The sequence below is a fragment of the Calidris pugnax genome, unplaced genomic scaffold (assembly GCF_001431845.1).
Source record: "Calidris pugnax isolate Ruff unplaced genomic scaffold, ASM143184v1 scaffold219, whole genome shotgun sequence".
NCBI classification, from domain to species: Eukaryota; Metazoa; Chordata; class Aves; order Charadriiformes; family Scolopacidae; genus Calidris; species Calidris pugnax.
The window spans coordinates 17,942,995-17,959,534 of record NW_015094507.1 but is presented as its reverse complement, the minus strand read 5'-3'; the positions used below and the strand labels follow the sequence as shown (position 1 = coordinate 17,959,534).

At 42.3% G+C, this 16,540-nt stretch overlaps 2 protein-coding genes across 4 annotated transcripts in view; both read left to right on the top strand.

Annotated features, from left to right (window-relative positions):
* SMIM8 (small integral membrane protein 8) overlaps nucleotides 1-2,564 on the top strand; it is a 2,671-nt gene extending 107 nt beyond the window's left edge. Inside the window, exons 1-3 of one of the 3 annotated variants that reach the window (XM_014964484.1) lie at nucleotides 7-23; nucleotides 1,110-1,251; nucleotides 2,211-2,564. In XM_014964484.1, the coding sequence (XP_014819970.1) occupies nucleotides 1,132-1,251; nucleotides 2,211-2,369 (279 nt within the window). In that variant the 5' untranslated portion in view covers nucleotides 7-23; nucleotides 1,110-1,131 and the 3' untranslated portion in view covers nucleotides 2,370-2,564. Of the gene's footprint in view, nucleotides 1-6; nucleotides 24-147; nucleotides 300-1,109; nucleotides 1,252-2,210 lie in introns of those variants that run through there. The other 2 variants (XM_014964482.1, XM_014964483.1) reach the window with 2 other exon arrangements.
* A 2,892-nt stretch (nucleotides 2,565-5,456) lies between these two features.
* Nucleotides 5,457-12,925, top strand: LOC106901558 (chromosome unknown open reading frame, human C6orf163). Its single transcript, XM_014964403.1, has 5 exons — nucleotides 5,457-5,827; nucleotides 7,553-7,647; nucleotides 8,141-8,248; nucleotides 10,706-10,908; nucleotides 12,255-12,925. Exons 1-5 carry the CDS (start codon nucleotides 5,680-5,682, stop codon nucleotides 12,661-12,663), a joined length of 963 nt encoding a protein of 320 aa, XP_014819889.1. The 5' UTR covers nucleotides 5,457-5,679; the 3' UTR covers nucleotides 12,664-12,925.
* Nucleotides 12,926-16,540: the final 3,615 nt, after the last annotated feature.

The following is a 16,540-nucleotide window of genomic DNA, read 5'->3' as shown; positions in this document are numbered from 1 at the left end:
AAGCCCCGTCGGCGGCGCGCGGGGTGAGTAGCGGCGGGGGAGGGGGAGAGAGGGGGCAGGCGGGGCGGCGGCCGTTGGTCGCGAGGCGTTAACCGTTACCCGCCGCCTTCTGAGGCGCCGTTGGGGCGCGGCAGCGGTGGCGGGGGCCTGGCCTTAGTCGTTATGGCCCGGGTGTCGCCGCCGGTGTTTTCCGTGTGGGGAAATAGCTCCTTTCGTCTCCGGCCTAAAGCCGGTAGCGGCGTGAGGAGCCTCCTCAGAGCGGAGGGGCGGTTTCTGGCCTCTCGCTCGCCGCCCTCAGGGTTTGTGCTGCTGGGGGCGGGTATGGGGGAGTCAGGCTGAGGTGCTGGGCGGTCGCTCCTCGGGTGTGGACTGGCGTTGTGCCACCCTGGGCCTGGCAGGGCCTTGTGCCTGTACGGTCGCCTTTAGCCGACCTTCAAGCTGCCCTCACCTCCTTGCTGTGCTTGTCGTCTCCACAGCGACTTGTGACTCCTGGCCCTGGCCCCCTGGCTGTGCCACACTCCTACAAACTAGGGGGCAGGGGGATCCTTAGCACTGCGTCTCCTCTAACCCCCAGTAAGCAGCTAACCAAGGGCATGATGTATTCACCTTGGCTTAGGTGGCATCTTGCATGGGACTTGTCCCTTGTATGAGGAGACTTGAGTCTTAAGGCTGCTGGGGTGAGTGGACGGAGTGACCACACTACAACAGGGTGCAGGTTGCGCTGTCACACATAAGGTTATTTAAAAATAAAATTAGTGTGCCCTGTCTTTTTAGCCTGAAAGGCTGCTGCTAGGTCTACAGGTAGCTAAAGCATTAGCCAAAAGCAAGTAAAAAAACCCAAGCCTGTTACCGGGAGGCTTACACTTGCTATATATATATATAAAGATGTGCATCTCCAGAAATTAATTTTGGGATGCACAAAATTGACAAGATTGAAAATCAGTGTGTTTAAGCTGGGAGTGTTAGGTAACACCAAAGGCAATCTTTTATATGTATATAAACTAAAGTTCATGCTGTAGAAAACGAGCTGAGTGTGAACTTGTATTCAGTGAATGTTGTTCTTTCATTTTTGCATTAAAATGACATTTATTTTTCATTTTGTTTTTTAGGAAGTATTCAACATTAATTAAAATGTCTTCCACCAAACCTCCAAACGAAAATGAAATACCCAAAGAGAGGAAACCAGGACTCAGGAGTGTTCAAACAACTATGCTTTTCCGAGCTGTGAACCCAGAGCTTTTCATTAAACCTGTAAGGGGCTCATTCTGAGAGAAACTGAAAATGCTTGGAGAGGCATGCCTGCTTTGAAATAATCATTGCAATTCTGTGTGTGTTATATAACCATCTCTTGTTATGCAAACCACCCAGTAATGTATCTAAAAATATTTTTACTTTTTTTTTTCCACTCTGATTGTTAAGAGCCCAGAACATTACATTGTTTATTCCAGCTTTGATTTCACTGTTATATTGTCTGATTCTTTTGTACCTAGCCAAGTTGCTTTCAGAAAGACTGTTTATGGGCACGTTACCTGTGTAATTTGATAGGTTAAGTAATAAGCATTCTTGTCAATATTTAAAAAGGAAAAAATTATAAAATGTGAACTTTTTGGTATGAAAGGAGGGGATTTTTAGTAGCTTTTCAATATTTTTTTTTTCTTTTTCTTGCGTTTTATAATTAATGATGTAATTGTAATTAAGTTGATGATACTCAGGTTTAATTTACGCTAGCAGAACCCAGAAAGACTGGATGGAATTTCGTGCACATAATAAATGTAGATGTTGTGATGGTAACACATGATCTGTTTTAGAGGAGTGTGATCAAGGTTGCTTGGCAAGAGTAGCATGCGTTGTGCCAGTAGTATATCCAGGTGAATTCTGGTAGATGTTGGTGATAATAACCTTCATTAATTGGTTTTAGCCTGCTCATTCACGCTCAAGCAGCGTTTGTGAGCAGCAAAAGTCAGAGCACTGGGCAATGCAATGAGAGTTTTTTCATAGAGAATGCCTTTTGTTATCAGAAAATCATGTGTCCCTTCTTGCTGCTTATTAAAGTTATTTAGATCAGTTGACAAGAAGATTATGATGATTTTTTGTGGATGTCATGATACTTCACTGTTAACTTTCTGAAGTAAGATTGAAGAATGTAATGTTTGTGATGAATGAAAAATGTTTTGACTAAAAATGTGTACTTTTTCTTTTTTTTTGGTCAGAACAAACCTGTGATGGCATTTGGACTCATAGCAATTAGCCTCTGTGTGGCCTACCTTGGTTATTTGCATGCAACAGTAGAGAATAAAAAGGACCTCTATGAAGCAGTCGACAGTGAGGGGTCCAGGTATATGAGGAGGAAAACTTCCAAGTGGGACTGAGAACATAAGGAAGGAAATCAGCAAATGACTCCCAGAACTTTTCAAGGCAACTGCTATTTTTTTCTCTGTCCATTGAAATAATGAATAAATGTCCCTCTTGCTATTTAATCCAATATAAGTTCCTTTATAAAATGCTGTGCCTGTACAAATAAATTGCAATTAAGATACATGGAAACATAAAAGTGATTTTAAGAATTGTTGTCTACGATCTCCGCAGTGTGTCAGGAGACATGCTATTGACCCCGGTGTGCAGTCAAGACTGGTAAATGCCTTAGAAATTTACATGATAGTTCAGCTCACTTCTCTCTTTGCTTTGATTAAGTGAAAGCAGGGGTTTGTCTTTTTCATCTTTTATTTTTTAAACAGAAGGCATAATGTATTGCATGTGAAAAGAAGAAGCAGATCTCTTGATGTTTCGAAGGTTGATAATTAACACTGGTGTAAGTAAAGTAATTTTAAGGCAAGAAAGATCTGATAAAGCAGTCATTGAGGGGTTTTATTTAATAAATTATAAATTTGTACAATACTGGCAAAAATAATCCTTGGATGTTAATATACTTTTCCTTGCAAATGAAAAAAAAGAATGAGTAGCTAGATAGAGGAGAAAATTTGAAATGAGTGCTTCTGCCAAGAGAAAGGCAGGAAGAACTCAGCTGTTACCTTTCCTGTTTGGCATCATCCAGCAGGTCAGTGAACAAACCTGTATCAGCTCACAAAATGGTGCGTGTAACTCCAGGTTAGCCAGAGCTTGTGGTGTGTTCCTGACTAGTCAACAGGACTAGTTTATTTAAGCTGCATTCAAAAACTAAATTTCTCTATATTGCAAAGCACTTTATGTAACATTAATTTATTATAGGTTACTGAGCTCAGACTAAGGAATGGAAAGTCTAAAATCAACAAGTTTTTATGGACACAGAGAAAAGATTGTATCAACCTGAAGCAGCCCAGTCTTGCTGAACGGCCCCACGTGTGGGCTGGAGGTGACCCTTGGCAGTTTGCTGGTCGGTGCCGCTGTGAGTGTGACTGGAAGGCGGGTGAGTGGGTGTTGTGGTGTTTCCTTAGCACATGGGGTGCCTCCCTGTGAGCCTTTACCTTGAGCAAAATTTATGGGCTTTCTTGTTCCAGCACTGAGGCCTTCTCCTATGGGCTTCTCCACCTCCTTCTGTGTGCCTGACATTTCTGGGATGGTATCCCATTAACCAAACTCCAGAACCCGTGGTGGAAAAGCACAAACCAGGCCGTGCCCTGTTTCCACCACAGGGCTGAATTAGTGTTCTGGTTACAGTTTTCCATTCAGCTCATGTTTACAGCCCCATCAGGGGCTCCCAAGAAGCTGAGAGACCTCTTTGTTAACCAACTTTGGCCAAGCTGGCTTCTCTGGGGCCAAAAAAGCAAGAATACGCAGGGCCATCTGCTTTGCCACTCTGGAAATTGCTTTGGGTTTTGTTGTTGAAAGATTACTGAAGATACAAAAGGTGACTGACTGCAGAGGGACAGCAGTTGCTCTGTGCGTTTTCTCTCTATCTCCCTCTAAATCCTTCGCATCGAACCTGCGATTTTCCTTCTGTTCATGTTTTACAGTTACCTGTATCCTAAATTCAGCTGGGCCTTGCTTTTAGCTACCTCCTTTCTGAGAAAGGGCAGTGAGCTCTACCTTTGATAAAGCTATAAAAAAAAATAGCGTTTTTAGAGCCTTTAAAAGCATATTCTCTTCTGTGAGCCTAACTGCCTCACAACAGCAGGGTCCTGGGCAAATCTGAAAGCTTGTAGGTGAGGAAAACTACTTGTCTTTTGAGGAGTGAAGGAATTTCTAGGTGAATGGATGATATACTCAGAACTGTCACATGCTGTGCGTATCCTGTAGAATATGTTTTGTTTGATAGGATGTGATGGGTCTCTAGAGTTAATCTGTTCTTTTAAAAATGGTCACACAGGGTTTGAGCTCTCTTCAGTTCATTAAAATGCATGAGTCTCATATGTTTGCATGATTTTAACCAAATTATTCCAAAACCAGTGCTACAGTAAGCACTTTAGCCTGTTTTTCTGCAGGCTTTTAAAATACACACTTTGATCCTTATACCTGCAGGTGAGTTGAAGTGAAAAAGCCCAGTGTTTCATTTTCACGGATTTGGGAATGATGCAGGATTTGGGTTCTCAAATTTTTCAATTATGTTTTGTGAAGCGAATATGGATCTGGGAGCTACTGAGGGAAAACAAGGAGGGGGTGTGAAAGAGAAGGGCATGGGACTGACCTGGGCAGGGTGTAGGCCATGGCACTTCATGGAAAAGCTGTCTGAGGTGGGGCCTCTGATCTGGTGCATGGAGTAAAGTCCTGTTAACCAGGTTAATTTAGAACTGCCCAGGCTGAAGGAATATTTAGACTTGTCCTTATTATTAAGGAGCTTTTTCCGTATTTATTTGTGGCAGCTGCTGTACGGATAATCCTTTTAATGCTATAAAAATTATATATAAAAAGGAGATAAAGCTGCGCAAATATAGAGAAGAATGTAGTAAATTAATTGGTGTTATAATATTGACAATACTGGCATTTGGTGTTTTAAGTACCTGATTTATATACATAAAAAATATGTGCGTGTAGGGATTAAAGGGGGAAAAAACTGACTCAGGCAGAGCTACATCTGTAACAGAATCTGTTTGCTTGGCTCTTTTCTTCCTCTTTTCTCAATTCCATCTTCAATATAGTAATAATTATCTACAGTGGGTGATAGCTGGCTTGACAGGAACTGTGACTCGCTCAGGTTTTTGCCAGTTCCTTGTTGTCTGCTGGCTTTCACATCCTCACCAAGAACAGCAACAAAATGCTATGATTCACAGATCTGAAACGGTAGCTATTGTACTGCTCCTAAAATCTCCTTAGACTACATGGTTTGAATGGGAATTGTTGACATTCAACAACAAAAGAATGCATTAAAAAAGCCAAAGCCTGCATGAGGCTGCTTAACTATTAGGAGGGAAAGTTAGTTCTTTGTGAGCAAAGCCAGCCCTGCCCAGTAACAGTTGCTACGTAGGGAGCTGTATTAAAGCTGGAAGGGGTCACTTCCTACAACGCTCCCTCATCATCTGCCTACAGCCTGTTACTGAGTTGTCAGCATGTGTGAATCCTAATCTGAAGGCAAATGTTTTGGCTAACTTGGTAAAAAGTAATGGCCAATGATTTTTTTCTCTCTTCATCAGCTTGCATGTTTTCTGTAGCAACAACAAGCTTTTATGCCTGCAAGCAAGAGATCTGCCAGGAATAGGGTTCTGACATTTTAGTGACTGTATTACAGAATAATACTAAAATACCACGATGATTAGAAGTCCTGATCTGGACTCCTTTGTCTGCTGTGCTGTATGTTCTAAAGTAGTACCACCACCACCTTCCAATGCTACTTTTGATCGGATTCGGGAGTATAAACCTTTCAGAACACGGTATTATACTCATCATGATATACTGGGTAAGTTTGCTTTTGAAGTCCTTTCCTCACAATATGAGATTCAGGAAAACTCCAAGAGCTGTTGTACCTGCCTGTTCTTGACAGTCATGACAGGGTTTACATCTTGGTAAGAAAGAACTGTACTTACCTTCTGACTTAATAAATCCAGCTTATTCAGAGGGGGAACAAGGTCAGCTGTCCTGTGGTGCATGAGGGCATTCAGATTTGGGTGTAATGAAGTGCAAAAGAGAATTAGCTGTAAGATCGTTAGCAAATATTTTCTAAGGGAAAGTTTCTTGGGAGGAACTGTGCTTGACTTAATATTTGCAAAGATCATCCCCTCATCTTTCAGCAGGGGACAGCTGGGGTGTTTTATCCTGAATCCTACCTTCTTATACCTGCTTCTGGCTGCTGACCTTGGATTGAGGCTTCGTAGAGCTTGTTAAGGCTTGATTATTATTTTTTTCTGGCATACCACAATCATAACCTCAATGATGAAGGAAAGCATGTGGTGGCGTTCATATGTTTGAGGACCTGGCAAGAATCTGAAGTATCTTTATATTCTGTGCCTAATTGTCATAGAGGCTTCTGATCAGCTGTGTAAAGTTCTGTAGAAATCACGTTGTGCATTTTAATTAATCTGCATTGTGAAGAGGAGTGTGCTTGGTTTCTATTTTAAACATTATCAACTGGTTATCGGTGTATTGAGAGCCCCAGCAGCAGGGTGAGCGCTGTGCATATCTCAGAACATGAGGATTGAGCTCTGTGTTAACACATACAGCATAAAACACATCCAGAAGTCCGGAGACAGTCTCTCTTTAAATTATTTTCTCTTTACTACTTAGTACAATGGACTGAGGAAAAGCTATGTGGTCGGAGCACAACATGCTTACTGCTAAGATTTATGCACTCTTGGACTTCTGTTGATTTAAACCAGTTGACCCCTTTATCCCATCCTGCTGCTGTTTTCCATGTGTCAGCTCCATAAGAGGACTCTTCCTACCCATGTGGAGTGGGGAAGAAGACTGAAAGAGGGAGCCCTGATCCTCCGGTGGCTGTGTGGAGGTTAGACCTCCTGTGGCTCTAATCCATTTTCATTTTCCTATGACCCAGGAAGAGGTTATAGAGAATTCTCTGCCAAGCAGAGAGAACAGGATCCAAAGCAATGCCCAGGCTTGGCACTGAGTAGGAAAGGCAGAGGGGGAGGATCTGAAATCCCACTGTTGAGGAGGGGAAAGGTTTGGGAAGCAGAAAGGCATCTGTGAGGGTGGTGAGACCCTGGAACAGGTTGCCCAGAGAAGCTGTGGCTGCCCCATCCCTGGAGGGGTTCAAGGCCAGGCTGGATGGGGCTTGGAGCAACCTGGTCTGGTGGGAGGTGTCCCTGCCCAGGGCAGGGGGGTTGGAACTCCATGATCTTTAAGGTCCCTTCCAACTCTAACCATTCTATGATTCTAGGGTCTTTGTCTTTATCTTTGTCTCTGTGCTGCTTCACTCCATCTTTCTGAAGGGATTAGCTGTGCTCCTGCAGCACTGGGGCTGGGCCTTCCTTGAGAGTTGAGTTCAGCACCTTCTTGTTGCATTTATGGAACTGCAGAAGCAGTAAAAATTGTGTTTTCCTGTATGTGAAATAGGTGGTTTTAGCCTCTTGGGTTTTTTCATTCAGCTGAGGATGGGGTCAGGAGAGAGACACAGGTTTCTGCACTATGGTTGGTTGCTGTGTATGAACCGCTTGTGTTGATTGTACAGAGATTGGAGCAGACATTCAACAAGAACACCGTAAAAAGGAGGAGGCAGAGATACAAGAGCGCATTGAAAAAATGAAAGCTGAACTTTGGTCTCAGGTAAATTAAATTATGGTCCTGGCATTTAAATGATGATGATTCTTTGGGATAATTGCTATAGCATAAAGGCAGTTAAAGAACTTTGAGGTCACTGCTATGGAGCTGTCATTAATTTCAGATTGTTCACAGATTGCACCCACGTATTTCTCCAGTTTCTGAGCACAACAAAGCATACGTTGACTTAATAACAAATTTTACATCTAGTGTGAAAATGGTCTCCAAAGCACACAGAAGTTACCCCTTGTTAAAGCTGTTCCCCATAGTGCTATGTAAGATTCTGAAACTGTCCTTTATGTTATATATATGTATAGTGTTACAACTGTGGCAGCTCAATGCTATAGTGTGGCTACATTTTAACAGGAATCACTGCAATAAAATTGCCAAATGGGCCAAAAGAAAATACAGAACTATTGATCGTGTAACCTCTGCTTCATCTTAATACCATGTTAATAGAATGTGAGCACCTATACTTAAATAATAACTTGTTTTAAAGGCTGAAATGCTTAAGGAAGAGGCGGTGGATAAAGCTCTCAAAGAGGCAGCCGCTAACCACAGTGCGTTTGTACAAGACCTCAAACAAAAACTTGGAGAGGAATTAAAGGTATGAGCCAGTTTGCTTTCATTACCGTGGAAATAGCTAGCATGATAGAACCGCGTGTTTGCCAACTGAGAATATAATTCTATGTTAAACAGAAAAAAAAAAAAAAAAAAAAAAAGAAAAGTAATATCTTGATTTGCAACCAGAAACATTTTGAGAGCAAGAGGAAATTCTGGAATACACATACTCCCCGAAAGTAGAACTCTTCAGCAAGAAAACCACAGACTTCTGCCAGAACCCAGCTCGGGTTTCCAAATAGAAGTGTATGTTAAAAAAAAAAAAAAAAAAAAAAAAAAGATTTTTATTGATGCTTGCCATAACCATGACCATCATTCATCTGAGATTTGAACTCCAGTGCCAGGAGAAGTATTTGGCCTAAAGATATCTGGCTTTATCTTTGTGCTAGATGAGACATGAGCTTGAACTAGCTGGATTTTTAATTCATTTTCAGCATGTTTTGCTTGGCTTTTTTTATTGAATTAAGTTTGTGGACTTTGTTGAAAATTCCTTGTCAGGCCTTGATTCAGCCAGCCGCTGAACCTGATTAGGTGCATTTCTTAAGAGCAGTTAAATACAGGCTTAACTTTAAATCCATCCTGAAGTTTTATGTCACAGCATGACAGAATGGTTAGAGCTGGATGTCCATCAAAGCTAGAAAGGTATTTAACTGACTTACTGAACCTGGACCCTAAGTGGGATGGAGGAGAAGGAAAAATGCCAGCATACGTGTATTCCTAAACGAAGCGCACCAATTGTAGCTTTGAATTTCTACGTATGCTTAGCACATGCTTTATGTGGCTGTTTAATATCTGAGAAAAGCCTCAGAGATATACAGAGAGGAAGGAGGGCAACTGCCTTCTGGATCTGAGCCTTCCTGCTTTCTGCACCACTTCACATGGCTTTTTATTACTGGAGCATCCAAGTGCTCCTCAGTCAGGCACTGCGCAGTCCATCTTACACTTCTCATCCTTAGTCTTGCAGTCTCCCACCGACAGATGAAGGGTGCACAGAGAATTGCTGGAGCGTTTTGCTTTGGAATTTTATTTTATACAAGTTTCTAAATAGCTGTTCATATTGCAGGCAGTCAAAGCAATGTGCTTGGCATCTCAAGAGGAAAAGCAGGGACGTTTACAGTGGTCTTAAGTTTCCAGCTGAGTTCATTCTGTTTTATGGAGCTGTTTTCCAAGGGAGCTCTGTCTTTTGCTGTCATAGCATCCGCCGACAGTAGTTGGCAGAAGCTCAGTTCCTCGTGTTTAACTGTTCAATTACTTGCCACAAGCCTGTTACATATCTTCATAGACCTGAGTGCTCAGGATTTGAACACGTACCGTTTGTTCTGATAACATTGGTTCTAGTGACTAAGGACTAGGGAGCAGATAGAGAATTCTACAGCTGAAACAAAAGCAGAGGCAAATATATCTAAACTAATTGCATGATGTTTTCTATTTGGTGCTTTGTGTTTCTTGCAGTTCATTTTAAGAGGTGTCTTAACAGTGCTCACTAGCAAGTAGCGTGGAGAGGTGGTGGCAGAAAACTTACTCAGCATCTGTCTAAGCAAACCCATAGTGGCAGCCAACAAGACATCTCACTGAATGAGTGATTGAAGTGTTTTTACGTTTAGAATAGGCCAAAGACAACTGCTTTCAGCTGGTAGCCTGAGGAATGGCTTTTTTCAGCAGTGCTGATGTGACTGTTCCACCACCACTAATAGTCAAATGGCTTTAGTTAGGCTTCTTTATAGGCAGGTCTTATTATTTGTCACTCCGCTTGTCAGCAGTAGAAAACCAACCGGTATCCAGAAAAATACAGAGTACAGACCTTATAGTTGGGTGTGCAAAAGATTTACATCAAACCTCATGTAATTCTGCTCATTGTGTATTAGAAAACCCACCAAGATCTAGGCAGCCGGAGCTTTCCAAATAATGTCTTGACACTTCCACAGAGGATGCAGTGGTTCAGGGGTCTTGGAAAGAACTGTGAATGGTGGGAAAGCAGCAGAGAGCACTGGGCAGCGAGTTAAGTAGGTTGGATTGCTCTCCTGGATGGTCAAGCTTGGCAGGAGTTTGACATGGTCTATAATGGCAGCGGAGGTATATTGGTGTAGAGTTGTCTGGGATTCCAAATATATCTATGTCCATCCAGACCACCTAAGATTAGTATTATAACATAATTTATCAGCCCAAGCAATATCTTGATGACAACCATACCAAGCACCAGGCTTCTCCATGTCACTCTAAAACCATGGCACTGGCCACGTGAGAGATTGTGAAGAAAATATACCGGGAAACTTGCGCCTTATGTAGAAAACATGGATGATGTGGAATGATGCTACAGTAAGTCACTGTAATTGCCTCATAACTTTTTCCTGAAGTCTGTTCTGCTGGGTTTTGCTGGGAATTGTTTAAAGACAAGTGAACAATAAGTTGCCGCTACATACATCTACTTTTAACTTTGCTTAAGGAAGAGGTGAGGAAGGCAAAGGCAGAGATGAAGCAGTACATGGAGGAGGAGCAGAAGAAAGAGGCTGAAGCTGCGGAGCAGCGCATGGCTCACAGACTTCAGTGTGTCCTCATGGAGTGTGCCCAGGAGAAGATGCAAGCGGTGGCCGAAGCCAGGGAAGAGGAGAGGGAGAGAGCCCTGCAGGAAGCCGCCACGCAGCACAGGTGCTCTTAGTGTTTCCTCTGACTTGGCTGGCACACGTGCTCCACGAAAGAAAATGAACAGAATTGCATCAGCATTGCTCTGATGCATCTTCTAGGCAAAGATCAATAGATACTTTAGAAAAAAACATATTTGGAAATTGGAAGTGTCAAGTGGCCAGCAAGAGCTGCAGGCTCACTCTCTCTTGCTGACACTCCATATAGAAATGAAAGATATTTTGTTCCTAAGATCAGGTATCACAAAGCTAACCAAGGATCCCAAAGTTTTGCTTTTTATGGCTGACTTAGAGTCATCAGAAATAAAGATCTCAGGGGCCTATTGTGCCATTCTTGACATCTATGCAACACTGAAAAAGATGTGTTCATATAGAGCTCTGTGGAGCGCAGGAGATTCTACCCATAAAGATTAAGCATTGTGAATTAGACAGCTTTGATGTCAAGATGCTAACACACCCCTCTCCCTTAAGAGCAGAATACATTTCATTTTTTGACAGCACAAACAACAAAATAACCCGATGCTGTCACAATGAAAAGATCAGTTCAGGTGTGTTCCTTTGTAAGGTGCTTTCTATTTTTTCTGAACAGATTTACACTTAAGTTTTGATCCATTATTTAACACCTTCATTTTCACTATTAAAACATGCCCTTTCTGACAAAGATAAATCACATTCCGCATAAACTTAGCTGGTCTCTTTGACTTCTCCTGTTAGTAGAGCTCTGTGAAAGTATCTCCAACAAAGTGGAGGGAGCAATAACAGGGGGCAGAAATTGTTTTCTCCAAATTCAAATATTTGGCTCAGTAACCTTAATGGATGCCTGATGTGCCATTCTTTACATATCCCTGAGCCAACACTGATGGATAGCACTCGGAATGTTTTGACTACATAACATAAATTTTATGCTTTATTACTGATGTGCTAGCACAAAGATGTCCTCACTACCACTTAAACAAAATTACAGATGAATCTGTAGTCTAGAAATCAGTTCTTAGGTTTCACTTCAAGACAGCGTTTTTACTCAGGGGCAGAATTTTTCAAAGTCTATCTGAAAATCGGTGCGTACTAGCTCAGAGACCTGAACAAAGAGTGAAAGAGTAATCCTTTGTATTTTTCATTTGGAAGCAAGCATCATTAAATGATGGCTGGATTAAACACATGCAGAATTAGAATCTTCTGCAACTGCCTTTGTGTCATCAGTGGCCTTCTTTTACCTTGTTTTGTTTCAGAGGTCCTACATCAAGTTCTGATTTGATGTATATTTGTAGTTGAATAAGAGAGGTTTGACAACAACCTGAGCAGACTTAAATTGTTTTTTAAGTAATCCTTATAAATCTTTTCTGTTTTAAATAGAAAGAGTATGGAGCAGCTCAAGGGAGAAAGTATGTTAGCTGAGGAGCAATATCAGAAGATTATAGAGCAATTAAACATAGAAAAATCTCGTGAGATTAATACTGCCCTGAGACTTGCAGAAAAAGAGAATCAAAGTGAGACTGAAAAACAGCTCAGGGAAGCAGAAATGCTACATCTTGATGAGCTGGAAAAAGTGACAATTGCACGGAAAGCAGCAGAAGGACAGGTAAAAACTCTCACACAAAAACTGGAAAAGATGACAGACTGGAAGGACAGCCTGGAAATTGAAATACAAGAAATAAGACAAGCTTTTCAAAAGTATATTGATGCCACATTTCCTAACCTGTCCCCTGGACAAGCAGATTTTATTCTGCCAGTCAGAAGAACTTTTGAGCAGAAGACACCCTAGAAGAACCAAAGGAATGATGATGACAAGGAATACAAGAGAACTGGTGGTACAAGTGTGAGTTTCACGACCATGTGTAAACAGAACCACAAATAGGTGATGCTGAAAAATAAATTCATCTCTGTTCACTGAATTATGTGAGCGTGGTTAGAATGATACAGAGAAAAATAATCACCACTATATGAAATAATGAAGTGATGAGCCGTGCTTAGAAATTATAAATTAATTTTTGTTTTACAAATGTTCGGGCAGAGGTTGGAACATGTAGCAGTTGAGGAGCTTCCCACTGAGTCCTTCTTGAGAAGTAAAAAATCTGAAAATCTGATGAGAAAATCTGTTGCCTAGGTAAGCATCAGTGCTTGGACTGTGAGGAGTGTTGGCTCTGCCTCTGAATACTTGGGCACAGAGTAAGACACACAAGCTTTGAACACCTGCAGCTGGGGTTCTGAGATTTACAGGGCAGTTATTCTCTGTAGCAGTGTGTATGTCTATGAAGAGTGCTTGCAAATTGAGTGGTTACGCGATCTGAAAACTCACCTGGCTTGAGAAACAGCTTTTGGGCAAAAGTGTGTGCCAGTGGGCATGCAAAATAATTTCCCTGTGGGAGGACACGTTCACACACTTCAAGCCTGCGTGGCTTTAGGTCAGCCTTGATACATAAATTGGGTCTGAGATTCAGCCTGCCTAAACCTCTGATTTATCATCAGAGGGGAATAAGACTTCTCACAGCATTCACTTAATAGTCACTAAAGCTTTGTGTCTTTCTCATTTGTTATCTCTTTGTCTGAAAATACTGTATAACATCTTGATCATGAGCTGAGGAATGTAAATGAGGGTGGATACAGCCTGGAGGTATAGGATTTATGGGATGCGGGGAAGGGCATCTTGGGATTGTACAAAAGCTTATTATGGGATGTTTTGGGAATGGGGGATCAAGGGGATTTGGGGGGGAAAAAGGAATAAGGGGACAAAAGAGGCTTATTACAGGTAGACATCAGGCTGCTCCTGATCAGTGCAGACTGTCCTGTCTCTTCATTTAACTTCATTTCTAACTTTTCCTGGGTGCAGGGCTTTATCTGCATGCGTGTGTATGCATGGAGGTCTACCTTCCAACAGCTGGACTTGGACCACGGGTGAAAGGAGCTGCAGGCTGAGGGTGCCAGCAATTGGAGAGACTGAAGTGCATATTCCATGAGTACGTATATCAGTATGTAATCACTAGCATGTATCAAGACAGGTTAGCTGACAAATAGGGTAAGAGCCATGGGAGCCAAGTGACAGTGGCCATAAATCTAGGGAGAAAGCAGAGTGTCTGAGATTTGGCTACTTGAGGGACCAGGTGGTCAAAGCCAGTGACTAGAGAGGCTGTGAGGTCTGAGGGTTGGCTGCTGCTAAGGTTGTAAGTCTGGACTATCTACCAGATATGCTTGTTTGCATGTGTGAGGCAACATGAGGGGCAACTCTGCATCTTGCATGTCAGAAAGCCAAGATGATGAACTGCTTCAACTCCTCTTGAACAAACAGTTCAAGTTCTCTTACAATGTTAGATAAGTAGATTAATTTTTTTTGTAAAAAAAGGGATGTAATATCGTCATATACTTCTGCAATGCCTTACTGCTAGCATTTGTTTCAGAAAAAAAGAAGTCACTCTGTCTTAAAAGGTTAGCCTATTTTTCATCTGGGATACAGGGGCCAGAGGTTGGTACGGACTGTGGCTGCCTACAGGGGTTAGTATTCTCTGTGGTGGACCTTAGTTCTGGGTACCCCAGTCATCCAGACAAGACCAAGGACCCCTGTGAGGGCACATCCCAGACCCCTCCTGACCTACAGCCTTGGGAGCACGTTTGGAGACAGGCAGGAGGGGCTCGAGATCTGGTTGGCTGTGTCTATACATAGCTGTATATGCATGCAGACATGCTCTGGGGTGGACTTACTCCTCAGTGGATGCACAGTATATACAGCATATAACAGTCTGTCAGACGCTGGCGTTACTTCTCATTGCCTTTTGGGAAAGGAAAACCACTTTCTTTTACTGCTTTCAAATGTCAAGGGGAAATTGTATTGGCTCTGCTTAGAAACAGTGTGTCCGCTTGAGTCTGTGTGCTTGATTGTGGAGAGGTGAAAGGAGCCACAGCTTGGCCTAAGTGAGTATCCCTGCTGTCTAAATGGATACACAAGATAGCCAGCAGTAGAATCGCTGTGAGACCTGGAGAGCCATTTGCCATGGACACTGTTTGGTATTTCAAGGAAATGTTTTAGAAGGTAAAGTATCCAACTAAGCCTGATTTAAAAGATTATTTTTTTTCCTCTCTAGTTGTAGTCACTGCACAGTATTCATTATGGTTGATTGGCAAGCTGGAAAAAAAAAGGCTGTTTTTCATATTCCATAAGTTTCTGCACGTCAGATACTTAACAGATGAAAGCTGTGAGTACATGAGCTATTGCTAGCTGATAAAAATCAGTTCAGACATACAAGCAAGCCTTTCACTGCATGAAGCAGAGACAGCATATGTTTGCTGGCTTGATTTTGTTCCTGTTTGAGAAGGATTGCAGCATGAAAAGTAACGCTACTCACTTGCAGGCTGAATCAGAGTGAGTGTGAATACATGCTTTTTGACTGTTCATCTGAATGATGCAAATAAAGGAGCTTTCAGATAACATCTGGACGCTGGGATGCCAGTGGTGGCACATATTGACGGCAGAGTGCAGGGGAGAAAACCTGGAATAGGGAGCTGTAATGGCTGCAATGAATAATACAGAAAGCAGGGTTTCTCTATTAGTCATTCAGGAGATGTCTGAAATTGCCAGAAAGTACCACAGTCTGAAGAACAGTGAAACTTTCTAAGGCAATGCTATAAAGACTGAGAAGTGGATTGTCTAATTACTGTAGCTGAGCAGCTGAACTAGTGGGGAGCTGTGGAGTACGGCTGATAAGCAGCTAATTAATAAACTAGAGACATCTTGCTCATTAGTTCCTCAAAGGTTTGCAGAAGAGATCTGTGATGTCTTAAAAGCAGGATATGCAGATTGTGAAATCTCTGAATGCCTGGCATGGAGAAATGAAGTGTGAAAGGAACTAATGATGCTGGTAGCATTTGGAATGTGAGTGCACGCTGTCAGGGTGTGTGAGGCAATTAAGGAACCGCGGCGCCTCACGGGCAGCAGACCACAGAACAAACACGCGCTGTCTGTGCAGGGATGTAGTGTACCCACACGGATAGAAACCCAGTAATTGTGATTGAAGTTACTGATGTGATTTCCTTTGCTGGGCTTAATTAACAACACTTCAGCGTTAGGCTCGCTGCTAGTTAAAATCCAGATTGAGTAAAGGAATATGAGTGACTAATCGCAAACTGCATCAAGTGACTGGTGGGAGATGCAGATGCTGCAACAACTGGCATTAATATTGGCTAGAATGTACAGAACATGCATGTTTTGGGGATATCAAGGCAGGGTTCTTCCTGGGGACGTTGGCAGTGACCAGAGGAAAAGACAAATCCTAGAAAGAAGAATGGGCCAGCAACAATGATAGAGACACCCTGGGGAGTCAGGAAACCTGTGCTGCTGCCATTGCAGTTTGCTGGCACTAGCAATTAACAGGTCACTTTAGCTTCTTTTGGGCCAGTGAGCAAACCAAGGGTTAGATAAACAGCTTAACTAACAACAGCTACTAAAGTAGCTCCAAGGAGAAGGATAAATAAAACTGCTGCACCCCCAACATGGCCTGTCCAAATCTTGGCTCTTCTAGCTGGCCATCGACAGTTTGTCTTGTTCTTATTAAAACAGTCTCTAGCACTTTATTTTGGCTTTTTCTATTGCTGTCTTATTCTCATTACTGGATCTTGCATTTCTTTTGCATACTTGGAATTTTCTAATATAC